This window comes from Sorex fumeus, unplaced genomic scaffold, assembly GCF_029834395.1.
Source record: "Sorex fumeus unplaced genomic scaffold, SorFum_2.1 ptg000017l, whole genome shotgun sequence".
Classification (NCBI taxonomy): Eukaryota; Metazoa; Chordata; class Mammalia; order Eulipotyphla; family Soricidae; genus Sorex; species Sorex fumeus.
This window is the reverse complement of record NW_026606074.1, coordinates 2919900-2930938: the sequence shown is the minus strand read 5'-3', so window position 1 is coordinate 2930938 and position 11039 is coordinate 2919900. Positions and strand designations below refer to the sequence as shown.

At 59.0% G+C, this 11039-nt stretch overlaps 1 protein-coding gene across 1 annotated transcript; it reads right to left on the bottom strand.

Annotated features, from left to right (window-relative positions):
- Window positions 1-1842: 1842 nt before the first annotated feature.
- On the bottom strand, window positions 1843-4410 carry DUSP1 (dual specificity phosphatase 1). The gene is made up of 4 exons (XM_056112304.1): window positions 4037-4410; window positions 3714-3859; window positions 3222-3441; window positions 1843-2782 (listed from the first exon to the last, which is right to left on the bottom strand). Exons 1-4 carry the CDS (start codon window positions 4401-4403, stop codon window positions 2412-2414), a joined length of 1104 nt encoding a protein of 367 aa, XP_055968279.1. The 5' UTR covers window positions 4404-4410; the 3' UTR covers window positions 1843-2411.
- Window positions 4411-11039: the final 6629 nt, after the last annotated feature.

Sequence of the window (11039 nt, the reverse complement as noted above, 5' to 3'; positions counted from 1 at the left end):
TCCTGGCGGTGCTCAGGGGACCATATGGGATGCTGGGAATCGAACCCGGGTCGGCCGCGTGCAAGTCAACCGCCCCACCCACTGTGCTATTGCACCCCCCCCCATAACATTTTAATAGCTATGCACCTTTCTTCCCACCAGGACTTCCCTCTTTACTGCCTGCCCCTCCCCTGAGAGCAGTCTCAGACCCAGTGTGCCATTTTTTCTGAGGGAATCTAAAAAACAGGATTCAATGGGGGCTGGAGCTAGCACAGCGGATAGAGCATTTGCCTTGCACGCGGCCGACCAGGGTTCAATTCCCAGTATCCCACATGGTCCCCTGAGCACCGCCAGGGGTAATTCCTGAGTGCAGGGCCAGGAATGACGCCTGTGCATCGTCAGGTGTGACCTCAAAAAAAAAAAAAAAAACAGGAGTCAGGTGTGTTATGGGGGGAGGGTGGGACGGGATAGGGTCCTTGCACCCCACTCCTGGGCAGGACAGAGAAGGAACTTGCCCTGGGAGAAATGAGCAGACTGTTTACCCTGGCAGATTCCTGAAGCAGTCGCTGTATTTTTCCACTTTGTGGATCACACTAGAGATTAATTTTGGTTCAGCCAGAGCCTGCCAGGCATAAAGTGATGGCCGGAGCCCACGGGGAAGTCAGCCACAGATCTGCCACAGACTGGTACATTTCCACGAAGGGAGATATTTATGCTAGTCAATTTCTAGGGTTTGATTTAAAAAAAAAATACTGGGAACAGGAGAGCTGGTTTGATTGGAAAGGATGGAACACACTTGCAATAGGAAGGTCGAGGAAAGGAGCCCGCCAGGTCAGGGATGGAGGAGGCCATGGGGGTTGGCAGCTGGGGAGAAGTTCCGGAACAAGATCAAGGTCGCTGGCTCCAAAGGTCAAGGTCGCCAGCTCTAAGGCAGGGCTGCCCCATTCTCAAGGTCTTGCTCCAGGAGACAAATCAGGTTTCCTTTTCTGCTTCCATTGCCACTTTGTCCAGAAATAACCCGGGGTGGTGAGTGCAGGAACCCAGGAGCCTGGTCCCAGTCCAACCTTCTGGATCGGATTCCAGCAAGGTTGGCCTTTTGTTGGCCTGCTCAGCGTGCTAGCGTGGGGGGTATCCGGGCTTGTGCTTGCAGTACTGTGGGGAGGGAGACTGAATAGCTATCTCCTGCAAAAATGGGCAGCAGAGCTTCAAAGGCCACCGGGAAGCAGACGCTGGTGGGGACGTTTGTCAGCATTTGCCACGGCAGGGCAGGTGGGGAGGGGAGCAGAGCTGCCCCGTGCAGATCCTGCTCCACCAACTCACAGTGCTAGGGTTGCTGATTTCTTTATAAACAGCTAGGGTATTATTTCCACCCAAATGAAGTTCTCAAAGGCAAAAGAGTCTGTGGAAGAGGTAAGGGCACAAGTACACAGCGCCTAAAATGAGGCGGACCATCTCCTCACAGGAGTGCTGGCTGCAGAGCCTGCAGGCTTGTTGGGGGGTGCAGAAAGGGAGCAGCACCCACTTTCCCCACGGCTCAGTCCAGAGAACCCGGGGAGGCTTTGCATGCAGACGCCCCATGTTCTCTCCCTGGCACCAAATACCATCCGGAATGACCTCCAAATACTAGCCTGCACCCCTTGCCCCCCAAAGGGCAGCCCAGTTAAATGACTGCTTCCCCTTAGCTTGGGTCCTGTGGTGGCCTAGACAGGGTTATTATAAAGATCTGCAATCCAGTTATCTTGTGGGCTCCAGAGGCCAGCAAGGACTGGGGGTCAGGTAAGCCCTATCTTTATGTGGAGGAATTCCCCCCTTCTCCCCAGCAGGAAAAGGTCAGGTCAAGCTGGTCACAAAGAAGCACCGAGATTTCAGTAGAAACGCCATAATTTATTCTGTCGTATAAAAAAGTCATCCTTACGTAACAAAAGGTCTTCTTAAAAGAAGAAATATATTATTTAAGGTCATAAATAATCAGCAAACATACAACAGTTGGCAACTAAAGACAAAAAAAAAAAAAAAACAAATATCCAACGTGGTGATCCCCACCAGTCTGCAGACAAACCTGCTTTGGATCTATGTACAGGACAGGACAGGACTCAAACACAAAAACTGAGGTATTTGGTTCTTTAGGAATAGACAATGACGTCTGCGAAGGCCTCACACCTCCACAAAAATAAATAAGGTATATTCTCCTGTGGTACGTGTCGTCGGGAATGCTAATACTGGCAGGTACGTCAAAAGCACGGAGAGTCCACCAGAACAGGCCCGTGGCCTTTCTCCTGCCCCTTCCAGCGAGGGGGGCTTATGTGGCCCAGCTCTGGACTGGTCCCGAAATGTGCCGAGTTCAGCGGACATCTGGCCGCTGATGTCACCGCTCTGTGCGCCGGGGGACCCAGTGGAACTGGGGTGAAATGAGCAATAAAAAGGACGGGCGCTCAGCAGCTGGGAGACGTGGTGATGGGGCTCTGCAGGTAGCTCAGGGCGCCCTTGCCCGCGTGCACCGGGATGGACACCGGGAAGTTGAAGACGGTGGTGGTGGAGGCGCCGTGGTCCAGCACGGCGATGGCGGGGCTGCCCGCCTCGGCGGAGCAGTGGGGCGCCAGGACCTGGGACTCGAACTGCAGCAGCTGGCCCATGAAGCTGAAGTTGGGGGAGATGATGCTGCGTCTCTGCTTCACAAACTCAAAAGCCTCGTCCAGCTTGACGCGGTTAGTCCTCATGAGGTAGGCCAGGCAGATGGTGGCCGACCGCGAGATGCCCGCCTGGCAGTGCACGAACACCCGCCCGCCTGCGTTCTTGATAGAATCTAGAGAGACGCAGAGCGGAGGGTCACGGAGAGCTCCAGGGTGCCCTGCAACCCCGGGCACCGGGCATTTAAGGAACGTCCGTCCATGTGGAGATGGCCATTCGTGCCATGCTAAAGACCCTGTCCCTGGGGGCACTCTGGGCACGGGGCAGAGAAGCCCCTCTCACCCCACCTCCCCGAAACCCAGATGGGTCATCTCCGCTAAGCAGCTCCACCTTGGCCGTCAATGCAACTGTGCCACTTTTAAATTTCAAACGCTAATGATCTGCACAGGGGGACCTTAACTCTCTCTCTTGCAGGGTTATGGTGACACGAGTGTGATGATGTCCAGGAGACCTCAAATCCCTGCCACCCTGTGGGGCCCAGAGGCTGGAAAGGGTAAGTTTGAAAGGGGGAGGCGGAAGGGTGTTTGGGGGCTCTCAGGCAGGCGTCTGCTTACCGATGAAATCGATGGCCTCGTTGAACCAGGAGCTAATGTCGGCCTTGTGGTTGTCCTCCACGGGAATGCTCTTGTACTGGTAATGGCCCTCGAAGTGGTTGGGACAGTTGGCAGAGACGTTGATCAGGGCAGTGATGCCCAGGGCGTCCAGCATGTCTTTGCGGGAGGCGTGGTAGGCACTGCCCAGGTACAGAAAGGGGAGGATCTCCACGGGGCCACCCTGAGGGACAAAGAGCCAAGGGTCTGTCAAGCTTTGCTTCGAGTCAAGGGCAGTGCCCACCCCCGCCAGAGTCCCCCTGCTCGGAATGCCCAGGCCAGCTGCACGGAGCCCATCGGTCTCTGCAGGGCCCCGGACTGCGATGCGCCCCCTCTTCGCGGCCCCCTCCCCACGGAAGACAGCACCAGCCGCTGTCCAGAGGCTCAGCGCCTCTGCCAACCGTTCGGCGTCCCCGGTTCCCCCTCCTTCCCCGGTGGGCCCGGGCCTCGGCTGACCTGGTCATAGAGAGGGGTGCTGCAGGAGTTGCACCCCGGCTCGGCGCTGCCGGGGACGCTCGTACTCAGGGGAAGGCTGAGCCCCATGGGGGTCGACTGTTTGCTGCACAGCTCCGGGCAGGAAGCCGAAAACGCTTCATATCCTCCTGGGGAAACAAAGAGATCAGAGAATGAATTTTCCCGTCTTGCGCACTGGCAACGTCCGGGGCGGGGGGCAGCCGGGCCCCTTCCCGCGACTCCCCGGGCCGGCGGGGACCCCGCGGGGGCCGGCCTTTGTCCCGGCCTTTGTTCGCGGGCGGGGGGCGCGCGCGGCCGCGGCTCACCTTGGAGCAGCAGCACCCGCGCGGCGCGCGCCTCGCGGCACAGGGCGCCGGCCGCCAGGGCCAGGGTGCCGTCGCGCTTGGCGCCGTCCAGGGCGCGGCTGCGCTCGTCCAGCAGCACCACGGCGTGGAAGGCGCCGGCCAGCAGGCGGCCGCGCAGCTCGGCGTTGGGCAGGACGTGCTCCAGGCCCAGGGCGCCCTTGGCGCGGCGGCGCACGATGGTGCTGAGCCGCACGTTGAGCGCGCCCGCGATGTGGCCCGCGTTGAAGGCGAAGAAGGAGCGGCAGTCCAGCAGCAGGCACTGCGCCGCGCGCTCCCGCAGCAGCGCCCGCAGGCCGCCCGCGTCCAGGCAGCCCACCTCGGTGACCATGGCGCGCCGTCGTCCGGCCAGACCCGCCGCCGCCGCCGCCGCGCTCCGAGCCGCCGGGCCCGCCGGCGCCGCGCGCTTATAGGCGGCCGGGGCGGGGCGCGCGCGCGGGGCGGCGCGGGGGAGGGGCGCGCGTGTTTGTTTGAATGGCGGTCACGTGGCCCGGTGACGTCACCCGCGCGGCCCGGGGAAAGACGTCATCGCCCGCGGAGCCGGCCCCGCCTGGCCGCGCGCCCGGAGCCGGCCCCCGCCCCCGCCGCGCCCCGCGCCCCGCGCCCCGCGCGCCCCGAGCGGAAAAGGGGCTTTCTGCGCGTTTGCATGCGGCGGGGCCCCTCGCTCTCGTTTCCTCCTTCCCGGCGGGCGGGGAAACTGAGGTTCAGCGTTGGGGGGGGCGGGGGGATTTATTTTCCGAGCTCGGACCTGCACTACCGGAGCGGGGTGCGCCGCGGGGGCTGTGCGTGTGCGTTTGGGGCGGGGGGCGGCTCCGAAAAAAGGCCGTCCGTGAGGGCTGGAGAAACAGGAGACGTTTGGCCCGCCAGAAAGGTGGATCCGGATGCATGGATTCGCAGAAGCGTTTTCCTTCTGCCCAGGCTTTCCTGGCGCTCTCGGCCGGTGAGATGTTCCTGTCGGGCGCCCGGCCTCGTGGTCGCTGAGGATCTGGGGCCCAGGCAGCTCCGGGGGCCGGGGGGCTGGGGGAGGGGGTCTCAAAGCCCCGGTGAGGGTTCTCGAGAGAGGCCTTTCTTTGTTGCACACGTGTAGGTGGGGGCGCACACTACACACCGCCCGTTCCCCTGCGTCACCCCGTCACGTTTCTGGACTCGGGATCCGGGTCCTGGGAACCGCAGCCGCCTCCAGCCTCCCCGCCCGGGCCCGTCTCTGGCCAGAAATCGAATTCCGATCGCCCGGCGCCTGGGCTGACCCGAGGTCTGCGAGGAGCAGCCCGCGCGGCCGCGTGGGGGGGACCCCCGGCGGTCCCCAGTGACGCCCCCCGGGCGGTGTGCTAGGTACACAAATATAAACATTGCGCCACGGGCTGGGGTGCAGGACGGAACATTCTGCGGTTTTCTTCCCCGGTGCTGGGGGACGGGGGAATTCACCGCCCGGCCCCGGGTGGGGGGTGGGGGGATGGGAGGGCACTTCTGCATTTGCCTCGCCCAGCTTCTTTCTGCCTTCTCCCTTGCTCACGCTTTCTGCCTGGATTCTCGGAAAGTTCGGGACCCTGAGCTCTTTTCTCTCTTTTTTACTTTCTTTTATTATTTATTTTTTTATCCCAAGGGCATCTTCTCTATTCTGATTGGCTGACAGCCGTACGGAGATGCCCGCTGGTCATAGTAACCTTCCCTGTGGCTGAAAAAAAAAAAAAGTAAAGAAGAAAGAAGAAATGCTCTGCTTGTTTATACTCCTTATTCAGCTGAGGAACGCCACATATTTTGTGCGTTGAATCATTGAATGTTACAGCTACTGACTTTTCCCAGCATACCAACTTGATCAGCCCCGTTTAAAAAAAAAAAAAACACCCAGAGCATTCATTATACCTTTCCCTACCAGTAATTTTTACTAAGAAAACATTCCCATATATAAACACATACACACATAGGAGAGTGGCTATGGCCCAGTAGGGACCCTCTGGAAATGCCCCCACTGCTGGCTGGACCCCCGAAGTCCTTCCCCCTTTGAGCCCATCTGTACAATGGGCTCCCAAGAGCCGCCCTGTGCAGAGCTGGAGCCCCCGAGAGGGAGGATGGGGCCAGGCCCCGCCGCCCTCCCCACGCCTCTTGGTATGATTCACCAAATCTTTTGCTTTTCCCCTTCCCGGCAGGGCCCGCCTGAGCTCAACTGGGCCGCTGTGCCTCTCAGGCCCGCTCCAGAACCCCGGACGAGGGTGAGGGGTGATGGCGTGGGGGGCTCAGCTCCAGGGCATGTCTCCTTTGGAGAGGAACCAGCGTGTGGTGGTGGCTGGAGTGGGCTCTGGTGGGCTCTGGTACTCCCTGGTGATACGAGGGTCTCGGCCAGGGAAGCCCCCGGTGCAGGAATGAGGAGAGTTCTGCCTGAAGCCGGCGCCAGGGAAGGGCCCAGCGTGGGGGCCTGAGGGGCCGACTTGGGGCCGGTGGCCAGAGGGGCTCGGAGAAGCATGAGTGTGAGTCAGTGCGCTGAGTCAGGGGACAGCAGGGCGTGGCTTCTGCTGCTAGCGGACGACCCGTTCCTTCTGGCCTGCGGGTTAGGGCTGGGGGGTGGGAAGGCTTGGAGTCAGCCAGTGACCTTGCCCGAGCTACTTTCCCTTCCCCTGCCTCCGTTTACCTTCCTGGTAAGGACAGACTAGCTGCCTCGAGGGGCGGGGCTGGGAGACCTCCTTTCGAATCCCGCCCTCAGGAGGACTTGGGACCTGCCCCGGGGTGCCAGGATTGCCCGCAGAGGCAGCAGCGTTCCCACGCGCGGGCCCCAGCCTTCACCCCCAAGCCCTAACCCGCAGGGGACCTTAAGCACCACCAGGTGTGACTCAATCTAGAATCAAAACCAGATCCTCAGACCCTTCCCCGTCTCCTCGGTGCTTCCTGGGGCTGCCCCGCTGACTCAGTGCCCCCCACGGCCACCGGGCCTGCACACCTGCCATCTCAGCCCCCACTTCCTTGCCGTCTGCCAAGCAAACAGGACAGCACTCGGGTGGGCGGGACAGTGTTTCTCATTCTTTCCCATCCCCACCCCCAACTTGTGCTCTTCCCCTCAGAATCTTTCCCGTTCTCCAGGAAGCCCCCCTGGTTGCTCTCCAGCGATACTGCCTACTCCAGGAAGCCTCCCCTGGTTGCTCTCCAGCGACTCCTATCCCTGGGCCCCAGAGAACTTTGTCCCAACATTGCCCACTGTGTAGAGGTCACTTGATCCTTATCTCTCCCTCCCTGATTTGCTCAAGGGCAAAGGCTACAGCCATTTTCTCATATTTGAACTCTCCGCCCTGCTCGCTGGGCCCACACCAGAGCCCAGAGGTCTGTGGACAGGCGGAAGAATTTCCTGCAGCCTGACGATGCAGTGTCAGAGGAGAATGGGGAAGAGGGTCGCGGGGAGGCCTGGTGAGGCTGAGAGCATTTCTCGGGGACACCACCGGGAGGTGGGCCTGAAGGAGGTGACATGCACTCAGGAAAGTAGCTCGCAGGCAGAGCTCAGGGCTTCCTCCCTGGCACAGGCTGGGGGGGGGGGGGGCGGTGAGTAGGAGAATACAACACGGAGCAGCGGGTGGGGAGCTTGCCTTGCCTGCGGCCGACCCAGGTGTGGACCCGGCCCCCCCTCCCCGTAGGGTCCCCCAAGCCTGCCAGGAGTGAGCTCTGAGTGCCCTGCCAGGAGTAACCCCTGAGTACTGCTGTATGTGACCCCAGAATAACAACCAAAAAATACCCCAAACAAACAAACCAACCAAAAAAGCCCCTTAGAACGGCACCTTGATGGTGGGAAAATTCGACCAAACCGTAATGCCCCAAAGTAGAGAGAGAATGGGGGAAATTGCCTGCCTCAGAAGCAGGGGGAGGGCTTGGATGGGGGTGGGGGACACTGGAGACGTTGGTGGTGGGAAGTATGCACTGGTGGAGGGATGGGTGTTTGATCATCGTATGACTGAAACTCAAACATGAAAGCTTTGTAACTGTATCCCACGGTGATTCAATAAAATAAAAAAAAAAGAGAGAACGGCACCTTGAAATGGTCCCAGAGGAGAGGTGTGGCCAGGGTCACGCAGCTGTTGATCATCAGAGCCAAATCCAGGGCCTCGAAGAGGGTGGACAGGGAGGGACAGGGTGGGGGGGGGCACAGTGCATGCAGGAGGGTCAGGTTCAGTCCCCAGAAGCTCATGGTCCCGGAATACTAACAGGAGTGACCCCCAAGCACCGCTGGGTGTGTCCCCCAAACCAGCCAGCGCAGAGGGTCTCCTCAGGATGGGTGAGGTCGCCTACCCCTGCTGGAGCCTGGACCCTTGGATTGTGGCCCTGAATGTCTCAGCCCCTGGTGCCTCGCCGCAGGGAGCCTCGATTGGTTGGTCCACGCTGAGACCAGCGGGGACCCGGCCAGCTGCCCTTACGCAATCCGGCAGAGCTGCATCCTCCCAGCCGTCCCTCCCTCACAAGAACAGAGAGGTTAGGCAACCTGGCCAGAGCCACACAGTGTCCAGAATGTTCTACCTGGAGTCCCCACTGTGAGTGGCCTGCTCAGGCCCCAGGCTCTTCTCGCCTGTCCAGCGTGCACATCGTCTTCTCCCTCAGCATTGTACGCACCCGGGGTGGCGCCGGGCTCTGTGGCAGCCTCACATGTGGGGGGGCAGGGGGGATCGGCTCCGCCTTCAGCTCTACCACAAGTTTGATATGATTTGAATTTGTTTATTCGGGGGTCCTGCTGGCCTCTCTGACGAGGAGAGTCCGTGTGGTCAGGCTGAGAGTGTCAGAACATACCTGCCAGGCGGGTTAGCCGGCTTCATTTCCTCCCAACTCACAAAGAACGATCTTTTTTTCTTTCTTTCTTTCCACTTTTACTTATTTGTTTTTATTGGTTGAGTTTCTGTGGTTTACGGTACAGTCAATAACAGTTTCTTATGCACATAATCCCAACATCACACCTATTACCAGTATACCCACATTCTTCCCCCAAGAACCCCAGTGCGGAAGGGCACCTTTCGAGATGGAAATGTACGAAAAACTAACCCACCAAGGGTGGGGTGGTAGGAGCCACCATACTCACAGTGGCCTCTTTTTCTTTGGATAGGTTTTTTCATTGAATCGCTGTGAGCTAGACCCTTACAAAGCTGTTTGTGATTAGGTTTCAGTCATACAGTGGCCCATCCCTCCACCAGTGCTCATTTCCCAACACCCCTCACACCCTTCCTGCCTCTGTGGCAGGCTCTCTCTCTCTCTCTCTCCTCTCTCTCTCTCCTCCTTTCCCTCTTCATTTCGTCTGGGCATTGTGATTTACAATACAGACACTGAAAGGCTATCATGTGTATCCCACAAAGGACAGTCTTTTGGTTTTGATTTGCTTCGCTTCAGTTGGGGCCACCCCAGCAGTGCTGGGGCCACCCCAGAGGCACCCCTGTGCTCCTGGCTTTGACCCCCGGGGTGACTTCTGGCGGGGCTCAGGGGACTCTGGCTTGCCCGGGGATTGAACTCTGGCCTCCTGCATGCAAAGCGTGTGCTCACCTCGTTAAATCATGTCTCCCTGGTTCCCAAGAATAGTTCTGAGGCCCGAGCGATACTGCAGTGGGTAGGGCACTTGCCTGGCACATAGCTAGCCTGGGTTTGATCTCTGGCACCCCACAGGATCCCCTGAGGTCTTCCAGAGTCAGGAGTCAGTCCAGTGCATCCCTGGGTGTAGACCCAAACCAAAAACAACAGCAACTAAAAGAATGGATCTTAAGTTTGAACGTCTCTTGAAAGTGATACGAAATTCAGATTTCAGTGTCCTGAAATCTAATGTGCTGCGAGATCCAGCTACAGCCCTTCCTTGGTGGACCGTCTGTGCTTGAATGGCTGCAGGATAGTGAAATTTTTACTTCTCTGCCACGATAAGAAAGCTCGACCAGCTTGGGTAGGAGATCGTGGATGAAGAAAACAAAAGCATGTCCAGGACGGGGATGCCCCCCTGAGCCCCGCCAGGAGCACGCCTGAGCACGAACGGCTGTCCCCCAAACAAAGCAAGATGAATTTTCAAAAATAGAATAAAATCTAGGAGCCCAGGAGAGCAGCAGGAGGAAATGAGCCTCGGGCCGGGGCCGCACGACGCCCTGCCCAGGTCAGGCTGTGGGGCGACAGGACAGCTCTCTGCTCTTTCCTCTTGACTGTGGAGACATCCTGTCCTTTGGCCATTAGAAACACTCTGTCTCTTCCAGACGCTTCCCTGAGGCAGGGGCGAGGGAGGCTGTGGGCTGCTCTCTCCGCCTGTCCTGGTGCTCATGGAGGGGAACAGTCTTGACTGATGGGCGCCTCCTCGGAGCACTGCCAGGGCCGACTGCCAAGAGCCTGATGGTCTTTCCCCCTGCGCCAAACCCCACCCCGCACCCTCCTCACGTGAAGAAAGAGATGAGGGTGGGACCAGCCCAGACACCCAGCTCCTCTGAGAGCCCAGAGCCAGAGGCAGCCCAGCGGGAAGCATCTCTCTCTCCCATTCTCTCTTCCCTCTCTCACCCTTTCTCTCCCTCTCTCTCCCTCTTCCTCTCTCCCTTTTCTCCCTCTCCCTCCCTCTCACCCTCCTCTCTCCCTTACTCTCCCTCTCTCTTACTCTCTCCCTCTCCCTCCCTCTCCCTCTCTCCCCCCTCTCTCTCCCTCGCTCTCACACCCTTTCTCTCCCTCTTTTCCCCCTTTCCCTCTCTCTTTCTCCCTCTCCATCTCTGTTCTTCTCTCTCCCTCTCTCACTCCCTCCCTCCCTCTGTCCTCTCAATTTGTTTTCTGTTTATTATTATCATTATTGTTTTGGCTTGGGGACGACACTTGGGGATGCTCAGGGGTTTCTCCTGGCTCTGCATCAGGAATTACTCCTGGCAGTGCTCAGGGGACGATACGGGATGCCGGGGATTGAACCTGGGTCAGCTGTGTCCATGGCAAACCCCTACCCACTGTATAGTCTTTTTGAAAACTCAAGAAGAAAAAAATGTTTTTGGTGTCTCTTCGT